The 21,707-nt window shown below is 41.9% G+C and overlaps 1 protein-coding gene across 1 annotated transcript in view; it reads left to right on the top strand.

The window, feature by feature from the left end:
- The window catches only part of EGFR (epidermal growth factor receptor), a 145,176-nt gene that overhangs the window by 62,157 nt on the left and 61,312 nt on the right, over nucleotides 1-21,707 (top strand). The window contains exons 3-6 of the mRNA XM_006148918.2: nucleotides 11,220-11,371; nucleotides 12,257-12,440; nucleotides 13,720-13,854; nucleotides 21,243-21,311. Coding sequence (XP_006148980.1) covers nucleotides 11,220-11,371; nucleotides 12,257-12,440; nucleotides 13,720-13,854; nucleotides 21,243-21,311 — 540 coding nt within the window. The remainder of the gene's footprint in view (nucleotides 1-11,219; nucleotides 11,372-12,256; nucleotides 12,441-13,719; nucleotides 13,855-21,242; nucleotides 21,312-21,707) is intronic.

The following is a 21,707-nucleotide window of genomic DNA, read 5'->3' as shown; positions in this document are numbered from 1 at the left end:
TGAACCCTTGAAGCGGACTCTCAAGCATCAGTCTTTGACAACAAGCCCACTTCCAAATTTTAGATTTCCCACTTCCCTCCATCAGCCCTTCTCTTGGCTTACCCCCTGAGATGATCATTCGTGCCGGTTTCCCCCTGCCCTCCCATCCTGTCCCATTCTGTCACGTCTCCTAGCTTTCTGATGCCAGCCAACTAGAACAACAGGCAAACCCACGCTGCCAAAGGGGGTCCTTCAGTGGTGAGAGCACAACTAGCTCTCCAGTCGCCCTGTCGTGCCAGGAAACAGGCAGGTGTCAGCCGCGGCCTTCTCAAGGCAGTTTCCTTGCCTGAACCCAAGGAAGAGCTTTGAAAGCTGAGTTACTGTGCACATGTCAGACATGTCAGACGCTGCTGCTGCTCTTCACTCTATCTGCCGCTCACCGGTAGGTCTGAAGGACCGAACAGCAAAGCGCTGGCACATTAGGACAGGCTCACTGAAGCGCAGTTGAGGCAAAGGGTGTGAGTGGTGGCTCGGCCAGCAGACTATAGGAAGGGAAGTAGTGTTATTCATTGCCCAGGTTTGCCTGTGTGTAGACAGAGATGTGACCAAGCAATAATCCCCAGCTAGTGGGAGTAGGGATTGTTGCTGGCTTTACTGAACACATGTAGGCAGAAATGAATTGCGATGGTTATTGGTAAAACTTTGGTCTCCTATGAAAGTTCTGTGTAGTGAGATCTGTGATTTGTGAAGCCCTTCCATGTTCACCCTCTCGTTACTGCTTGCGACTACCCTGTGAAATGTGCACTGCTCTTGTGGTCACCTGTCAGTACACTGAGCCCCAGAAAGCTCAGATAACTGATTGGAGATCGTCCTGTGATGATCCTGTCAGTCTCCACTCCACTGGAGAGATGTTTGATGATGCAACTAAAAACACATTCCACCTTTCCCCAGAGAACTGACCTCTATGAAATTCAGAAACAGTACTAACCCCCAAGGGAATGACCCATGATAGTCAAAGGTGTCTAACTCTACGTGGTATATCTTTTCAGCATCATAAACTTGGCTTGGGATTAGTTTAGTGGCTGGGAAGGGAATGATGGGGATGAAAGTCAACTGGTTGTGTTCTGTTCCCCACTGCAAACTAGAAGAGATGGTATTTTAAAGGCTTCTGCTTGTTAGTGCCATTACAGTTAACGTTGGTTTGCAGCTGTGTCAGGCATGCCAAAACTTAGCCTGTTAGTCCAGTAGGCATATTATAACGCACACTGCAAATTACCAAAAATAAGAGGACTTTTTGAGTATTGCATGTGCCTTTCCAAGTTGCAACATAGGTTCAAATTCGTTTGGCAGGTGTTTAATACCTGAGAGCTACTTATTCATTATGAGATTAAAATTTTTTTAAAAAAAAAAGGAAGAAAGACAGTAAACCAAGAAGCCATTTTGACAAACATCAAGTTTTAGAAAGTAAAATCTTCATGGTTATAATGAGACTCTTCCCATTCCACAAAGTCTTTGATTAAACCTGTAATGAAAATGTAAATACTACTTTGTATTTGCTTTTGTGTTCCTGGTTATTTCATCATGACTGACCACCATAGATTTTCTACTTTCCTATTACTGCAAACTATTATATGGGTAAAATAACTTTCCTAGGTGGTTGGATGCTGTGGTAACATTTTTTATAGACAAAATAATTGTACATATGTGTGGGGTGCAATGTCATCACAGTTTGCAACAGTGTCTGTGGGATAAATGATCAATTTTTTCTCTGATCTATAAATACATGTGTTTATAGATCAGAGAAAAAAGTACAATGTGAGCTCTCTTCAACTCCATAACCATTGGAAGAACACTTTCTCCATATAGAGAATGGTATTTCCCAGTGGTTGTCAGGAGCAGCTATTACGAACAATAATGAGGTAATGAACTACCTTTCTGTGTATAGTACCATTACTTCTGCTTGTTTCTTTCTTTTTTTTTTTTTTGTTTGTTTTTGCCGTAGGAAGCACGTACCAGCTGAGACAGAGAGGGAAAGTGAGAAATTACCACCTGGGGGGATGGGGAGTGGCCACACAGCAATCCCTACTCCTCTATTCTCTCCTCTTGGGATTATGGCACCAGGTAATTTTCAAGCTGCTGGGTCTCATACTGGAGCTATGGTTTGCCGTGTGGGAATCCGGCATCTTAACTACCATGCCATCTGCTGGCTCCTACTTCTACTTTTCAAAATCACTTTCACAAAGCCAATTAATATATATAATGCAAAACTTGGATGGTCTCAATAGCTGTATGTGGACATTGCTCCTTTTATATTCATATATATATAAAATTAAGATAGCCTCCCTTGGCCTTGTTCAACATAGCTTTTTGTAAATGTCCTCTTTGGCAATATTTTGTTTGTTTGTTTGTTTGAAGAGGTTTTTGCTATAGGGCATGTGCACTTACCAGAAAGACAGAGAGAGAAAGACAGAGAGAGAAAAGCGAGAAACCACCCCCCCGGGGGGATAGCCATGCCACAGTCCCTTCTCCTCCAGTCTCCTCTCGGGATCTTGGGCATGCACACACACGCGCCCAGTGTGAGGTTAAGCCACTGGGTCTGGGACTTGAACAACAGTCTACTCACATGAGAATCCAGTGACATAGCCATTATGCCAACTGCTGGTCCCCTCCTTGGTAATTTCTTATTCTAAAATAATACATAATAACTATAAAAAATGCAAAAGTTATAAAGAAAACAATATAGAAATTCACTATTCCAAAAGGCCAATGCTAACCACATGCTATATTTTCTTCCTGTCATATTTCTGTACATATTAGCATAGCTGAGATGTATATACGTGTACATTTTACAATTTTAGAAAAGCAAAATAATGTAAATCCTGGCATCATGAAATCTCTGGCAAACTCTCTGATTATCTTTTCCTTATATTTTTAAAAACCCATTATGTAACTTTCTTCTCATCTGAGACTTCTTTAAACCTTTTAGCATAAAAGTGGGAGAAAAGAAAAAACCCTCCTCTGATTTTAAAGCTTAATTAAATATGTCACCTAGGCTAGAAAGATTTTATAGTGACCAACCAGAAAGTTGTGAGGACTGTCACTACCACAGTAACTCCTGTCTCCTCTGCCCCCTCCATCAGACACATAGAAACAGGAAATGCAAAGAAATCTTGCGTCCCAGAGTTCCAATTGCTTTTACAACAAAATGTAAACGTGGTGATGTACGAGTGCACGTGATAGCAGTCAGTCCAACCATGCATTACACGCCACTCACGTACCGATGAAAGTACACCACGCTGCTGGCAGTGGACTTACATACAGTGGGGAGATACAGATAGTAAATGCATAAGCAAATGATTTCGTTTTTAATTGTTAAGTTATTATTACTTAAGAGTAAGTAGTGATCAATTCTGGGAAGACCAGATAATGGATAATGGAGTGACGGGTACTCAAGCTCATGTGGCCCCACAGTAGGCTTTTCTGAAGGGATGACTGTCTAGCTGGAACCTCAATGATACACAAAAAAGCAAAGAGCTGGGGAGGGGTGGAAGAGCATGATGGACACATGGAACAGCCCTGAGGTGGCCAAGTGCTGGCCAGTTTGAGAAAAATCGAGGAGGATAGCCCAGGAAGTGAGCCAGAAGGAATGAGGCTGACAAAATAAGGAACTGGCAAGGCCTTGGGGACAGAAAGAAGCTTGTACTGGACCCAGCTGTGGTGGCATTAGAGGCAGGGTGCAATTGGTCAAGGCTGGGCCACATGGGGAGCTCGGGCTAGCTAGACATCACGATAGTGAGACCCCATAAAAAATAGCTTGTTTTCTCTCTCCCTCTCTCCTCCTTTGCACACTCTTTTTCTCATTCATGAAAGAAAAACAAGAAGAAAGAAAGAAAGAAAGAAAGAAAGAAAGAAAGAAAGAAAGAAAGAAAGAAAGAAAGAAAGAAAGGAAGAAAGAAAGAAAGGAAGGAAGGAGGGAAGGAAGGAAAGAAGGAGGGAAGGAAGGAAGAGAGAGAGAGAAAGAAGAGGAAAAGAAAAGAAAAAAAGAAAAGGAAAAGAAAAGGAAGTAATACAAAATAGGAAGGAAGGGACGAAGGGAGAGCGCTTGTACTGCATTCTAATTATACTGGGAAGCTTTCGGGTGGTTCAAACCAAGGATTAGTGATGCGATTTCTGCTTTAAAGTGGACATGCTCTGTGGAAGGAACAGGTGATAGAGGCAGAGATGGTTTAAGTGGTCAAGGGGAGAAATTTGCAAGAGCCCAAGTACGTTGGCAGCCATTAATGTGGAGTTTAGAAAACACCAAATTAAAACAATTATAAATTTACTTAGCCAGTTGCAAAAGTGTCTAAGTGGATTTGGCCAAATCTGGAGAAACTCGTTTTAATGTCATGCCTTAATCGGCAATACAATTTTGCCCAGGCTTGTGGGCAAAGGGAGGTGTACACCCCGAATGCCATCAGAGGCCCATAGGGCCTACCCTGTAAAACCAGAAGTATTTAAAGACTTAAAGGAGGCAGGTTGTGTTTATTTTCGGTTAAGATAAAGTGAGGTTTTCGAAAGATAAAGAATAGCCAGACTGTAGGTGAGCCCCAGATGTCCAGAGATAACATGCAGATAACAGCCCTGCCTGAGTGTGTCACAGAAAGCTCAAAGGGACACAATATTGGACAGGAATCTCAAAAATACTGTGCTGTGAAGTAGGCCTCACATTTGCAGTGCTGTGTGATTTCACTTATATGAAGTTCCGAAGAAGGCAAAACTATTCGATAAAGAAAACGAGTCAAAATACGATTGCCTCTGAATGTGGATGCAGGGGTCAGCTGGGAAGAAGGTGATGTTCCATATCATGATGCCTTAAGACTTTGTTGAAACTCAGGACCAGCAGTTAGCATAATGGCTACGTCGCTGGACTCCCATGTAGTTGATAGTGGTTCAAGTCCCAGACCCAGTGGCTTAAACTCACACCAGGCACGTGTGTGTGCCTGCCCAAGATCCCGAGAGGAGAATGGAAGAGACGGGATTGCGGCGTGGCCATCCCCCCTGGGGGGTGATTTCTCGCTTTTTGTCTCTCTGTCTCTCTCTGTCTTTCTGGCAAGTGCATGTGTCCTGTAGCAAAAACCTCTTCAAAGGAAAAAAGACACTAATCACAGTCTACACGTAAGATTAATCTCACAGACTGTGAATGTCACCTTAAAGAAGGCAACTTTACACCAATAATGAACTCTAACCAGTGACGTGCCAAAGTGCTGGTGTCTATACCTTATTTTAAAATGCAATCAAACAGTCAGATGGAAGAGCTGGCCCAGTTGCATGGTGGTTAAGGGAGTGAGATCCACATAACCAATTGTGGTTCAAATCCTGACCCTGGAAGCTTGAAAAACACACTTTATTCATGCTTAAAATCCTGACAAGATGGAGAAATGGAGAAGAGATTGCAGTATGACCTTGCTCCACTGGGGGATGCATTCTCCCTCCCTCTGTCTCTGTCCCTCTCAGGTGAGCTCATGTCCTGTCTGACAAAAGAAAAAAGTCAGACGGCTGTGAGGACCAGTACATGATACAGAGAAAACAGTAATGTATGGATGGTCACTGCACAAGACGTTAAGCTTTTCAATGCATTTACAATTCTTCATAATAAAATTGGAGGATGGATGGGTCAGCAGGTGGCATAATGGTTAAGGTGTTAGACTCCCACATGGGTGACTGTAGTTCAAGTCCCAGACCCGATGGCATGAAAATCACACCAGGAACATGTGTATGCGTGCCAAAAATCCCAGGAGGACAATGGAGGGGAAGAGATTGTGGGCATCCATCTCCCCAGAGGGGGTGATTTCTCACTTTACCTCTTACTATCTCTGTCTCTCTCTGGTGAGCACATATTCCCTATGACAAAAACATTAAAAAGAAAGAAAAGAAAGAAGGTAGGGAAGAAGGAAGGAAAAAGGAAGAAAGAAAGAAAGTGAGAGAGAGAGAGAAAGAAAGAAAGTGAGAGAGAGAAAGAAAGAGAGAGAGAGAGAAGGAAGGAAAGAAGGAAGGGAGGAAAGAAGGAAGGGAGGAAAGAAGGAAGGGAGGAAGGAAGTAAGGAAGAAAAAGAAAGAGAAAGAAAGAAAGAGAAGAAAATTTAAGGATGAGGCCGGCCCCATGGTGTAACAGTGATGCATTACAGTCAAGCTGGATCCCACTTGGTGGTTCAGAGTCCCAGTCCTCTTGGCCTGAAACATGCCGGGCGCATGCACAAGTGCCCGAGATCCAGCGGACTAGAGGACTGCAGAGGGGGATCTCCGCATGACCAGACCCTGTGGAGGGTGCCCTCCTCTCTCTCTCTCACTCTCATGGGCACACACATACACTCTATCATGAATAAAGGGAAAGAAATTAAAAAAAAAATTTTTTTTTGAGAACAAAAAGCCAAGTGCTCTGAAGACTTGAGTCACAGGGCCTGCTACTACTAATGACTCAGCAGAATTTGGATTTGCAAGAGGTAGGGCAAACCGTTAGCATTTTGTGATGAGGCTTGACATCCTTTTAATAGTCTTGTTACCAGATGTATAGACCTAAAGCAAAATGAAATTGCTCTCTGAAAAATTTGCCTACATTCTTAATACTAAATCCTTTTCTTTCATTAGTTTCTGATTTGGTAAATATTCTACAAAGTAATTGCATTTAATGTCTAACATTTGAGTAAGTCTATGTGCAGATCTACACGTTTCCAGCTTCGAAAGTCACTTAGGGTAACTGTGTATTGAGTGAGGTCCCCTAACGTCTGTCCAGATGCATGTTATATGACTGTCGCATTCTCAGTAGTACTCTAATAAGAGAAAATCCAAAGCTTATATGAGGGGATTTCAGAAATTTTATGGAAAAAAATGGAAACAGCATACAAATTTATTTTGGTGCAAAAAAAAGTTGAAATCCATGCATAGCTTTTTTCATAATATACATTTTTCATAAACATTTTGAAGACCTCTCATATATTTGTTCACTCTTCAGAACAATTTTGGGAAGCCACTACTATTCGTATTATTTATAATTTCCCAAAGCATGTATGCTTGCCTGAGAGACAAGACAGAGGAGGAGAAGCACTCCCCAATGTGGTGTGGTCACGCTGCAATCCCTTCTCCATTTCTCCATCCTTTTGGGATCTGGGGCGCACACACACATGCACCCAGTGTGTTTTTCAAGCCTCTGAGGCTGTGATTTGAGCCATGGCTGGCCATGGGGGACCCAGCTCCTTTAACTAGTAGGCAAAGGGGCCAGCCCGGGAGGTTGATATTATTTTCACCACCTGCACATTTAAGGAAAGCGTGGTACAGAGATCTTAGGGAAGAGGCTCCGACTCGCACAGCAAGGAATTGGCTAAATAAAAACTCTCCCGGGTTAATCACAAAGCTCTTGCTCTTTGCAGTTTTGTATTAAATCTGTCTAATTAGCTTCTTAATAATCTTATTTGTAGCGCATTTAAATGTCCTCATCTCCTTATATTTATAACATGAGATACTTGGTAAAAATAAAAAAGGCGCCACCAAGACTAAATTTTGTTTTAACCAGATTTAAACCAAGTCATGCTGATTCTGACCTAATTTCACTTCCTTGCTGTCATTTCTTTTGGAATATCTGGCAGAAAAAGCCTCAGAAGAAACAGACTTTTGTGATTTCTTTTGAAACTTTACTAACTAACCCTGGGATAGTATTCAAGATAGGCTTGCCTGGTACCGAACCAAATAGGTGTCAACTGCTTTCTTCTTTTTAAAAATAGAAATGTCAGGCAGTTCAGAATTTAAGTTTCTTTGTAATTGGTGCCATTACTGAAAAAAATAATAGTGGGGTCAGCAGGTGGCACAGAGCTTAGGGAGGCTGGATTCCACATGGCCAACTTTGCAATTTGAGTCCCAGGCCTGGTGGCTTGAAAAACACACTGGGCACAGGTATGTGCATGTCCGAAATCCCAGGAGGAGATGGAGGAGAAGGGATTGAGGCATGGCCATCCCCCTGTGTGTGTGTGGGGGGGGGGCGACTTCTTATTTTCCTTCTCTCTGTCTCTCTCCAATGAGTGTCCTTGCCCTATGGCAAAAGTCTTTTAAAAGAAAAGAAATAATGAACAACGTTCCTCTTGAAACTTTTTCCAATATTTAGGGCTATCCCTTAGAATTGTTTTTCCAATGGAGAATCATCACAATATAGGATTTAAGTGTATTTACTTATTTATAAATGTCTTTGGTTGCTGCCCAAAATGTCTTGTGAATTAACATGCACTTCAGCGACATATAGTGTTGCTATCATCTTTCAGATGAAGGGGCTTTTTTCTGAAGATGAAAGTAATTCATGCTGAGTGTAGAGAATGAAGGCCGTGGTATCCGTTCTTCAGACAGTTCAGGCTCGTCCAGGACTCAGTTGCCGAAAGAGTAGTCTTTTAAAATGTATGTTTTTCTGCAACAGAATAAGCTTAAATGACACATTCCCCTTTATTTTACTGACAAAAGTTTCTTATTCCTTGGTTTAATAGTAAAAATGTTTGGAGCTGGCAAATGGCATGGTGGTTAAGATGCTGGACTCCCACATGGCTGACGGCAATTCAAGTGCCAGACCTAATGACCTAGTAGCTTGCTTTCTCACTTTCTCTCTCTCTCTCTCTGTCTCTCTCTCCCCTCCCCCGTTCCCCCCCCCGGCCAAATTGAAAAAAATAATTAAATTAAATAGAATAATTCTTTTAAAATAATAATGATAAAAATGTTTTGGTTCAGCTGAAAACTACAAACTGATATCCTTGATTGTTTAAAGTGAAGCAGCATCTTTGTTTTCACGAAACCATCTGCATACTGAAGAAAGTCTTGCAAAACCAGCTCTGGCTGTTCATTTGTAGCAGACACTTTCAGCAGACTGGCACAGAGGTCACAACCAGCACTGCCCTGCTTGGGCCATAGTGACCCAGTTAAAATCAAAGTTGGAGGGACCAGCAGTTAGTGTAATGGCTATGTTGCTGGACTCCCTCATAGTCGACCACGGTTCAAGTCCTGGACCTGGTGGCTGAAACTCACGCCGGGCGCGTGTGCGTGTGTGCCCAAGATCCCGAGAGGAGAATGGAGGAGAAGGGATTGCGGCATGGCCATCCCCCCTGGGGGGTGATTTCTCGCTTTCTGTCTTTCTGTCTCTCTCTGTCTGTCTGGCGAGCGCACGCGCCCTATAGCAAAAACCTCTCAAAAAAAAATAAATAAATAAAATCAAAGTTGGGGCCACAGTCTGTAGCTAGCAAAGCAGCTTTTTTTGAGAATCCACTTATTTATTCTATGAAAGAGAGAGAGGAGAGAGATAGAGAGAGAGAACCCCTACACCACTGTAGGCAGACCCCCCCCAACACACACCGTGATTCACCCTGCCTTCGGCTAGCCTGGATCATGGGCACGTCTATTCTCAGGGCACTCGGGGAGGTATCCGGATACAAACCACTAGTTTTTCCAAGCCTTGCAGTGTGGTCTTTTACCACTGCATTACCATTCAGCCCCCACACAGCAGCTTTTAGTGTTGCACAGGGTGCCAACTGGAAGGTCATGTGTTATTTTCAAAACCCTATACCTACATCTTTAGGGGCCTTAAAACCAGAAAGCCAGTCCAGCCCCATCCATATGCATAGGGCAGTTATACAACTATTTCTATTTGAAGGTGCAAATCAAAGCAGCCCTTACTCCTGGGCAAAAGCAAACCAGAGACATTGCACCAACCCAAAGTTAAGGCTGGAAGAATTATGCAATCATTCTCCCTAAATAAGAGGTAGGAACTCTTTTGTCTGCTTTGCTAGTTTCCATGTGAGAGTTCTTGCTACCACAGAATTTGAATGAACACAGGGAAGACAAGCAGGGAAATCCCCGGAGTTAAAGACAATGTGAAGAGTACTCCCTATGTAAGGCTTGTGTAAAGGCTCTAGGTTGATTGTGTGGCATCTGAACTTGTGCCCACTGCCAGCTCCGCTGTGTAAGAGCAGACAGCCAGATGATGTCTTTAGAATAATTCCCATGGCAGGGAACAAAGAAGCTCATAAAAAATAAATGCCCATGTAAAAAGGGGTCCTGAAGAAAGTACCACAGTGTTGACGTTGGCCTTGTTTTGTGTCTACTAGCTGGTTACTAAGATGGCGGGAGCGCCTTTGCACACATGGAAGAGCCTGGCCAGGTCTGAATCCAACGTCCAGAGCCAGAAACCTTATTTCTTCAGTCACAGGATAATTTTGGTTCAAAGTAGTCCCTTAACAAGCCTGCTTCAAAAGCTCCAAGCCTCTTTGTTTTGTTATGCTTGCCTAAACATGCCTTTCAAAGAGCTAGATTTGTAAATATGACTTTATTATAATCCTCCTCTTTGCTTTTAAGTATAGACTATTCAATGCATTTCTACCGTCTTTGTCTCCTAATTTAAAATGTTTTCTTGGATTGAGTTTGATTATTTAAAACATTAAGGAGTTGGTCATGCCACGGCTACGTCCTAGCAGGTGATAGAAAGCACCCATTCCTACAATTTTATTGGGTGGATTAACACCGAGTGTGGACAAACAGAGGGATCTGTTGGTTTCTCACTAGCTGAGTGTGTTTTCAAATGTTATGCTTTTATTTTGTATTTCCTAAATATCCTATAATTAGACCTTCAATTTGTTCTTTGATGGATTCGTTTATATAATTTATTTTAAATTGTCAGTGCGAGTATGCCACCCGAGAGAACACACAGACTATTTTTCATCTCTAGCCAGTTTGTTTTTTAATTTACACTCTTGTCATTGATTTTAGGTGTACAGTGTAGTGGTCAGAAAATACTACCTGGTGTATGTTATATTTGTATACGTTTTTTGCACACACAGTGTGATCTGCTATTTTTTACAAAGTAAAAAGATTATTGTAGTTATTACTCAACCTTGTAAGTCTTATGGTACTTGATTTTATTGTCTACTGGAGCTTGTATAGATTCATTCTGCCTTAAAGACATTCATAAAATATTCTTCTATTTCTCTTTAAATTATAAACATTTTTTCTATGTGCTTTAATACAATTCAATTTCATATATCATAGGGACAAGCTATATTATTATGAATTACATCTTAAATAAACATCTTTTATTTTACATTTGCCTCCAAGGGTCCTTTGATTGGAATTTATGTTACAGGTCACTAAGGCTCTCAGAGTTGGTGAATATTGTTTTATTTTAGATTTGCCATTCTACTATTCAGCATTTCACATGATATTTTTTTCCCTTTGCTCCAGTTTGCCAGGGCACCAGTAACAGGCTCACACAGTTGGGCACCTTTGAAGATCACTTCCTGAGCCTCCAGAGGATACTGAATAACTGTGAAGTGGTCCTTGGAAATTTGGAAATCACCTACGTGCAAAGGAATTACGACCTTTCCTTCTTAAAGGTTAGTTCAATGCATTTGATTGTCCTAGCCAAATATAATAGAAGTAACTATACGTGGTTAAAGGCTTTGCAGCGTTTAATTCAGTATGAGTGTACTTCTGCTATGGCATTCCACATCCAAGGGAACTACAGCTGAGAGTTTAGGGGAGGACCACTATACCAACTAGTGTCAAGTTATAGCTAGAAAAGCATATCCAAGAGAATCGGGCTCCTCAGGTACTCCCTACCATCATGGGCACTAATATTAACCCTGACCCTTGCTTCAACCATGGTGTGCTGATACAATAGCTCTTGAGGAAAGAGAAAGGAAAAGGAAAAGGAAAAGGAAAAGGAAAAAGCTCTTCTTTGTAGCATTGGCCTATTTCTTTGGTGTAAATACTCCCATCGTAGCTGATTTTAGTCTACCAAGAGTTTTATAATCAGTTTGTAAAATTCCTGAATATTCAACAGTAGAATCTAGGGAGCCAATAGGAGCCAGCTCTAGAAGATTCAGAGTTCAGTGGTAGTTGAACTATGATTGAATTGGCTTGGCTTTCTCTGTGTTTATTACTATTTTTTTTAATAAAATCAAGTGACAGAGAGACAAAATAATTTTAACGATTTCACTGGAGTGTGTTGAATACCTGGTAGGACAGGAGCCACAACACTCCTAAATAATGCACGTTGCTCTTTTTCACAACCTTCAAAGGCAAAAGTGGAGGAATCACTGCAAACCCTGCCACCTCCCATTTCCCCACTTGCAGTCACCTGCATGCCCTACATTTGTCAACCACTCACATTTATCATGGTTTAGTTAGGTGTCCTGGAGCTCTCTGGACCCATTTTAGACCTTGGGTTCTTGAGTTCCTCAAATGAGAAATAACATATTCATCTTCTGTCTCCTCAGACCATTCAGGAGGTTGCTGGTTATGTCCTCATTGCCCTGAACACAGTGGAGAGGATCCCCTTGGAAAACTTGCAGATCATCAGAGGAAATGTGCTCTATGAAAACTCCTATGCCCTGGCAGTCTTGTCCAACTATGGTGCAAATAAAACTGGACTAAGGGAGCTGCCCATGAGGAACTTACAGGGTGAGAGTCTTGGGAAGGTCATGGAGGGTGTAAACGTTGACAGGGGTTCTGATGGCACCAGTGGACAGTCGCTTCTCTTAATTAAAGCTGGCACATCTAATTCATCTTTGCAGACCCTGCAGCACTTGCCCAGTGTTTTGTCCGCGTAGCTTATTACAGAAACGTGCGTGTTGAATTCCATCATGCAACACTCTTCCTTTGTACAGACTTGAATTATTTTTTCCCATCTCTGACTTTTTCCTGTTGTCTCAGTTCTTCCTTTAGAGTAATGGTATAGTCTGTATGTCCTTTGTGTCACTGGTGTCACCTCTTTGTTGTACATTCAGATTATTTTTATTTATTTTTTTTTTTGAGAGATTTTCACTATAGGGCACATGTGCTCACCAGACAGACAGAGAGAGACATGGAGACAGAAAGCAAGAAATCACCCCCCAGGGGAGATGGTCATGCCTCAACCCCTGCTCCTCTTGGGATCTTGGGCACGCACGCACACGTGCCCGGCGTGAGTTTTAAGCCACCGGGTCTGGGACACAAACCGCGGTCGACTACTTGGAAGTCCAGTGACATAGCCATTACGCTAACTGCTGGTTCCCTACATTCAGATTCTTCTTGCTCTATCTCGTGATTGCCCTGGCCCTTTCTCCTCCATCTCCTCCTTAAAATCATACAGTCATTCCAGTTCAACCCAACCAGCCACTGGGAGCCACCAACATAGGTGGATCATCATTTATACTGTACCCCCTGACTAAATCATTCTTTCCTTCTTCCCCATATTCCAAATTTCTGTTCATCGTTCAAGGCCCTATCTAGGTGAAATCCTAACTTCTTTGTGGTACTGTCATCACTTCATTTGATAGTCACACAACAAGGCTTTCACAGGCCTAAATACAGAGACTCTAATTTGCACACTGGCTTCATTTTACCAGAACTTAAAATGTAAAGAAATGCACACATAATTAGTAGGGATATATATATGTGTGTGTGTGTGTGTGTGTGTGTATAAAATGTTTTTGCTATAGGGCTCATTCACTTGTCAGAGAGAGTCAGTGACAGAAAGTGAGAAATCACTCCTCTAAGGTACAATCCCTTCTCTTCTTCATCTCTTGCAATTTTGGACACACATGCACTCGCACCTGGTATGATTTTCAAGCCACTGGGTTCAGAACTCAATCCCATGTGGGATCTAGCCACCTTAACCACCACACCACCGTCTGGCCCAATTAGTGGTAAGAATTTGAAGGGATGGACATCTGCTTACTACAGTTCCTTTCTAACACAGAAATCCTGCATGGTGCTGTGCGATTCAGCAACAACCCCTTCCTCTGCAACGTGGAGTCCATCCAGTGGCGGGACATCGTCAACGTCAACTTCCTGAGCAATATGTCACTGGACTTCCGGAGCCATTCAAGCAGTTGTGAGTGTTGCATGGTGTGCTTTCTGCCTCCGGCTCCCATGGTGGGGAGAGCTGTTCAGCGTGGGCTGTGGAAAGAAGGCACGCAGGACATTGCTACATTGATCCGAAACAAAACTAAGTGGTAAAGACTTCTGTGCCCATGTCAGGAGCATTTGTTGAAGACAGAGGGGAAAGTCTGTTTTTCATGGTCGGAGGTAGCTTTCTTGCCAGCAGGATAGGTAGCCCCCCTCCCAGGGCAGGTAAATCCTCATGTGGCTGTGAGGAGGGTGGCAGATCAATCCCAGCAGTGGGTGCTCTCCCTTCCTGCCCTGTAAAGATTGGCCAAACCTTTGTGTGCATCTGACCTGCTGCTGAGGCTCTCTATCTGGGAGCAGTGAGGCAGGTGGGTGTGGGCAAAGCTGGGCTCAGCCCATAGTGGGGGGTGTCCATATTTCCCTGAGTGTGTGTGATCTAGTCCCTGCCCACTCATCAGTCAGGCAGCCTATGAGGGAGGGCGTGGCAGGGGACCAGGCAGAAGGTCAGACAGTGCCACTTCCTGGGGCTGTGTGGGAAACTCCAATGACACATGCTTACACTTAGAGGGTCTCCGGGCTTGCACCCATGCCTGGTGGCTCTCGGCTTTTAAACCTTCAAAAACCAGACACTTTTCCTGCTTCTCCACCTCCCTGCAACTGTGACATAGATGCATATTTAATTTTAGTTTCAGAAAAAATGAGCCTAAACATACCTTCAAATCATCGTCTAGAGCCCTTTAAGTTTTCTGATTATTAGTTCTGTTTTCTTTCTTTCTTTATGTATTTGTCATGGTGAAATATCCATAACAGAAAATTTGCCTTCTCTGGATGAGCAGTTGAAGGAATAGCTATGTCACTGGACTCCCATGTAGTCAAACATGGTTCGAGTCCTGGACCCAGTGGCTTAAACTCACACCAGGCACGTGTGCATGCATGCCCAAAATCCCGAGAGGAGAATGGAGGAGAAGGGATTGCTGCGTGGCCATCCCCCTGGGGAGTGGTTTCTTGCTTTCTATCTCTGTCTTTCTGGCGACATGTGCCCTATTGCAAAATCCTCTAAAAAAAAAAGAAAGAAAATTTTCCTCTCAACTGTTTTTAAGGGTACAATTCAATAACACCATGCATCCACGTAGTTGTACAACTGTCATCACCATTCGTACAAAGAACTCATTCCATCTTGCAAAACGGAAACTCTGTACTCATATAGCAATGACTCTCAAATCTCCCTCTCCCTCCCAAGCCCCCAGCAACCACTACTCTAGCTTCTGTCTTTATGAATTGACTACTCTAGGGACCTCCTATGGGTGGAATCACAGTATTCATGACTGACTTATTTCAGTCAGTGTAATGTCTTCAAGATTCATTAATTTTGTGGCATGTGTTCACTGATGTTGTGGAATTTCCTTCCTTCTTATAGCTGAATAATATTTCATCATTATGTTTAATACCACATTTGGTTTAGCCATTCATCCAGTGATGGACGCTTGAGTTGCTTCCACCTTTTGACTATTGGAGTAATGCTGCTGTGAATATAAGCATTAGCCTCTTTGCATCATAAGTACGGGTACTTCAAAAAGTTAATGGGAAATGAAATTAAAGTGCAAGTTTACTTGGGTGCAAAATAATTTGAAATCTATGCATAGATTTTTCATAATATCCATTTTGTGAACTTTTTGAAGATCCCTTGTACATTATTCCACCATATATCTATGGTCACACTGTGTTTGCAAGAAACTGATTTATTTTATAATGTAAAATTCTGTGTTATTCATGAGACAAAGGTTAGCATTTCCTTGGCTAGCTAATGGATTTTGGGGAGATTAAATTATGCACTTTTCAAAAAGAAATTTGTTACAGGGCTCATGTATTTGCCAGAGGAGAGAAACACAGAAGAGAGAGAGAAAGAGAAAGTGAAAAGGTACCCCCTCCATGAGTGATAGTCACACCATAATTCCTCCTCCTCCATCTCTACTTTCAAGATTTTGGGCATACACACACATGCTTCTCAAGCCACCAGGTCCGGTACTCTAATTGCAGTCAGCCATGTAGGATCCAACTTCCTTAATCACCACATCATGGACTGGTCCATTTTTTATTTTTTTTTAAGAATTATTTTTATTTAACTTTATTTATTATTATTATCATTATTATTTTTCAGTTTGATCAGAGAGAGACAGAGAGAGAAGAAATGAGAAAGCAAGCCACCAGGTCCGAGACTTGAACCATGGTCAGCCATGTGGGAGTCCAGTGCCTTTAACCACCATGCCACTTGCTGGCCCCAGACTGGTCCATTTTTTAAAAAAAATAAATGCACAGGCCAACTGACAATGAGTCTCAGACCCAGTGTCTTTAGAAATACTCCAGGTGTTCAGGGTTGGATAGGTGCAGGTCAAGAGGAAACTGGAGAAGAGATTGTGGCTTGGCCCTCCCCAATGGAGTTGGGGAGATTTCTTACTTTCTCTCCTCTGTCTCTCTCTGTTCTCTCCAAAGAGCACATGCATCCTATGCAAAATCTAAAAAGAAACACACACACACACACACACAAAATTGAGAATGCTAATAAACATATACTGAATTTTTTTTAAAAATCTGGCATAAAATAGCTACAGGGCTAATATTCATTTGTATGGATCAGAGCAGGCAGGCATTCCAAAATGATGTACCTACCTGCACTGCTGCCATAACTGTGGGAAAGACCCACCTAGAAAATGTTGGAAAAGAAGAATGATGGGCAGGTTTGTGTGATTTAAAGATTCAAATATTGCTAAGCTTTGGACTATACACCAATATACCATTGGTTTAAGAACAGACATTTAGTTTGAGGTCTTAGGTTTAGATCTTTGACATTTTGAGTTGATTTTCGTCAGTGGTGAGAGATAGGGGTCCAGATTCATCTTTCTGCAGATGGATACCTAGTTTTTCCAGCACTGTTTTCTAAAGAAGCTTTCTTTTTTCCACTAGACCTAAGACCTCAAACTATAAAACTACTACTTGAAAACACTGGGGAAACTCTGGGAGACATTGGAATAGGCAAAGACTTCTTAAATAACACCTGCAAAACACTGGCAATAATTTCAAAAATAGACAAGTGGGATTACATGAGGTTAAGAAGTTTCTGCACAGCAAAAGACACAGTAACTATTGTGAATCAACAACTCTCAGAATGGAAGAACATTTTTGTAAACTATGCCTCAGGTAAAGGACTGATAACCAGAATACACAGGAAATTCAAGTGGCTTATCTGAAAAAAAAATTACCAATCCAATTAAAAGATGGTAACATGAGCTGAACAAACAACTCTCTAAGGAAGACATACAAACAGCCAAAAAGCATATGAAAAAATGTTCAACATCCCTTATCATAAGGGAGATGCAGATCAAAACCACCATGAGATACCACCTAACCCCAGTCAGAATGGGTTTATAAAATTATGGAATTATAAAAACAAAAAACAGTAAGTGTTGGCAGGACCATGGTGAAAGGAGAACCCTCTCACACTCCTGATGGGAATGTAAATTAGTCCAGCCACTGCAGAGAACAATATGGAGATTCCTCAAAGATCTACAAATAGAACTACCATATGATCCAGCAATTCCACTCCTGGGTATCTCCCAAAAAGAACACTCAGTCAGAAAAATGATTGTATGTCTGTGTTTATTGTGACATTATTCACAATTGCTAAGACATGGAATCAACCCAAATGTCCACAAAGAGATGAATGGATTGAAAAAATGTGGCACATATACTCTATGGAATACTACTCAGCTGTAAAAAAGCAAGACCCTGGCTTTTGATAGAAAGTGGATAAATACGGAAGATTTACTGCTGAGTGAAATAAGCCAGGCTCTGAAAGAGAGATATTGTATATCTCCACTTAATATATACCGAATGTCCACCCTCTATGGTGGAAACTGAAAGATTAGAGGATATAGAAGCATGGGAAATGGTTATGGATACTGGATACAGTGTGAGAAGAGGGTGGGAGGAGGAGGAGAGTGTGCAGAAAGATATTAAGGAGAAAAATAGAGAGGCAAGACATTTATGGGACACAGAAATGGATTATTATCTATTGATGATAATGTGTATAGTATCCTCAGCTGGACTGGTGTGAAGTGTATTCATATTGGAAGAATTCACTTTAGAAGCTCAGTGATGCATTGTGACTGAATATATAAAAGAAATTAAAATTAAATTTTTAAAAGTACATAACAGAAAAAAAAAAGAAAGAAAGAAAAAGAACAGATAGATAGGGGCTGGCAGATAACATGGTAGTTAAGGTGCTAGGCTCCCACTTGGCCACTGTGATTCAACTCCCAGACCTGGCAGCTTGCTTGCTTGCTTTCTCACTTTCCCTCTCTCTCTTCCTCTCTCTAGTCAAATTAAATAATAATAATAATTACTATTATAAATAAAATTAAATAAATAATTATTTTTAAAAGTAGACCTATAAAAATAAGCCATAAATATGTAAGAGTAAGATAACAAGAATAAGTGTAAGTAAATCAAAAGTCCTTAAAGAAGTGATGTTTCAAGCAAGTAAGGGAAGAATTTATTATTCAGTAAGTTGCTCTGGAATGACAACTGTAGAAGAGGAAATGTTAAAGTGACAGAACTATAAAGGTGGTATTGGTTTTTATTTTGTTTTGTTTTGTTTTTTAAGTTTTGCACTCACCAGAGAGAGAGAGAGAGAGAGAGAAGGAAGGAATGTGAGAAATCATCCCCTGGAGGGATGATCATGCTGCAATCCCTTCCCCTCTGGTCTCTTCTTGGGCTTTTAGGCACACACACACACCAGCATGATTTTCAAGTCGTCGGGTCCAGGACTACAGCCATGCAGCCAACCATGTGGGGTCTCCATGCCACCTGCTGACTCTAGAGAGTTTTAAAAAAGAAGAAGAAAAGAAAAACACTTGAGAGGTATTAGGTTAGTAATGGGAAAGTACAAAATCATTATCTTCCCTATTCTTGTTTCCGTTGCTTCTTAACCAATTAGTGGCAAGTTCAGAAACCCACCACTCTCCCCGTGAAAGAAGGAATCTCCTTCCTTAGCTGGGCTTTACCACATGCCTTCAAAGAACTCATCTCGTTCCATCTTTACTCCCAAATATCATGAGATGATTTGAGTGTGTGATGGACAAGGCATTGAAGATTCAGAGAAGTTGCACAGTGTGACCCAGCTTTGTTTTATTATTGCTAATAAAGTTTGGAATTTGAGGTTTAGAATGAGTGACTTCAGGCCAACAGGTGGCATGTTGGTGAGTAAGGTGCTGGACTCCCCAGACCTGGTGACTTGCTTTCTCACTTTCTCTCTCCCTTTCTCTCTGTCTCTCTCTGGTGAGTGCATGTGCCTTATAGTAAATTTTTAAAAAGTAAATAAATAATTCTGAAAAAAAAAGGTTTAAAAAAATGAGTGAGTTCACTTGACAGGAAATCAAAATAAACCATCACCCCCTTCATACAACAATATAAATCCCAAATAAATCTATATGAATTTTAAATATTTAATAAAATGCTTAATATATATGTAAGTGCTAGAAGGAGACATAAAGATGAATATTTCTACTATCAGGTTGAAGCAAAGTCAAAATCAGACACTATAAAAGAAAACTTTCATGTAAAAAAATGTTAATGAAACACAGGAAAATATCGTGCAACATCGGACTGCCACAAAGAGGGCTATAGTACCCTTGCAATCTAACTGTCTAATGAGATCCTCAGAAAATGGTGGACCTCGCCACCATTGGCATAATGGTTACATCACTGGACTCCCCGTAGCCGACTGCAGTTCAGGTCCTGGACCCAGTGGCTTAAAACTCGCACCAGGCACATGTGCGTCTGCACTCAAAATTCAGAGAGTAGAATGGAGAAGGGATTGCGGCGTGGCCATTCCCCCAGGGGATGATTTCTCACTTTCTGTCTCTCTGTCTCTCTGGCGGGCACATGCTTTGTATAGAAAAAAATCTCTCAAAAAAATAAAAAAGAAAAAAAAGAAGAAAACAGTGGACCTCTCAACAGTAACATGTGCCAGAGATGTGAGAAATCCCTCTCCCTGCCCGTCTCTTTCTCTCTCTCTCTCTCTCTCTCATATACGCATGCACACACACACACTAACGTGGCCAAGAAATGAATAACATGTTATTTCTTACTGTAATAAAAAAAGGTCAAAATAAAATAAGGAAGCATCATTTTTGCCTCTTAAGTATTTGGGTTCCTTTTCATTTTGAAATGACTGAGTCAGCAGGGGCGTTCTCATATGCTGCTTGTAGTCACGTAAGTTAATAAAACCTTGTCACGGAAAGAATTTTGGCAATATGTATCTAAAACTTTTATGTGTGCATACCATAACCCATGTATCGGAAGAATAGAAAAAGTAAGAGAATAATAGAAAAAAAGTAAAGGAAGTAAAAGATCATAAGAGATGCAGAAAAATGTTTGGGAAAAGAATATTCCTTGATGCCTTATTTATAATAAGTTTTGAGAACAAATGATATACCCCAAAATAAGATATTGGTTAAATGTGGCTTCAATACCTTGCAGCTGTGACCTACAGCCTGGACCCCTGGGGCTGGGGCAGCAGGACCAGTCTCTTAGCAAACATGGTGGCCAACCTGTTCTTTCTATATAGACATAAGATTTCCATCTTTAGATTTCTCAAGGCTGAAAAACCAAAACATGCCACTAATGAGATTAAAAAACCTTTGTAGCTATAATCTGTAATTGACTCAGTATTAAAACTGCAAAAATTGATTGATCAGTTGCACATATTTCCAGACAGTAGATTGCAAATCAGTAGCTAAGGGTTTAGAAAACCGTCCACACGATACACACTATTAACATTTCCAGCCTGTGTGCATCCCTTGATGCCGCCCTCTGATTTGAAGTCTAGGGGTTTCACTTCATAGGCCTGATTTCCTCTTGGCCCTCACTACCTCAGGATGACTGGCCCACCCCATCCCTCAGGAACAGATGCTCTAAGGATGTAGTGGGCACACACCAGAGGCCTGGCCAGATTAGACATCATAATGCAATCGTGGCTAGAAAATTCCACCAGCGAATAAGCCAACTGGAAATCTGGGGCTTTGAGTTCATTTGAATCCCCATCCACATGGCTGGTGACAGTCAGTGATTACTTTTTGCCTCAGTTTCCACAGCTGAAATGAGCGTCAAAGCAGCGCATGGCTCCCACCTCTTATCGTGGGGGTCTTCTAAATCACCCTGCACACCTTTCAGCCAAAGAAACAGTGGAGCTAAGGAATCAGAAACCGTTCCTCATTTCTGTCACATTACGTAGCTCAGGGCCTCGGGTAGTGTGTCATCAGCTTCTTGGTCCCTGTTGCCAAGACAGGAATTTACTGATTTCTTCTGTGATTTCAGGCCAGAAGTGCAATCCGGGCTGTCCTAATGGAAGCTGCTGGGGTGCAGGCGAAGAAAACTGCCAGAAGCGTAAGTCAGCGAGCAGGTCCCCAGTGAGCAGGTCCCCAGCAGGTCCCCAGCAGGTCCCTGTGCGCCTGCGTCAGGGCCACCCTCGCTCTTTCGCTTAGGTGATTGGATTTGTTTTCCATTGAAGACGCCAGAAAGCTCAGCTTACAAGGCCAGATGTCAGCATTTCCGTGAATGACAGTCTTGCAAATCTCCCTGCATGCGGTTAATCCAGCGTGGGCTATTTTTGGCACTTCGGCCTATTGTAAATAAGTGAAAGTCAGCCACCCGACACCAGTCTTCTCTTGCAGCAATATGTTGAGCACATTTTCTTGGAAACTGAAGACGCGTCTGTGTTCACATCAGCCGCCAGACTTCTGCTTCCTGTCCCTTCCCACCCTCTCACTGGTCCCCACGAAA

This window comes from Tupaia chinensis, unplaced genomic scaffold (assembly GCF_000334495.1).
Source record: "Tupaia chinensis unplaced genomic scaffold, TupChi_1.0 Scaffold000249_1, whole genome shotgun sequence".
NCBI classification, from domain to species: Eukaryota; Metazoa; Chordata; class Mammalia; order Scandentia; family Tupaiidae; genus Tupaia; species Tupaia belangeri.
This window is presented reverse-complemented; position numbering and strand designations above follow the sequence as displayed.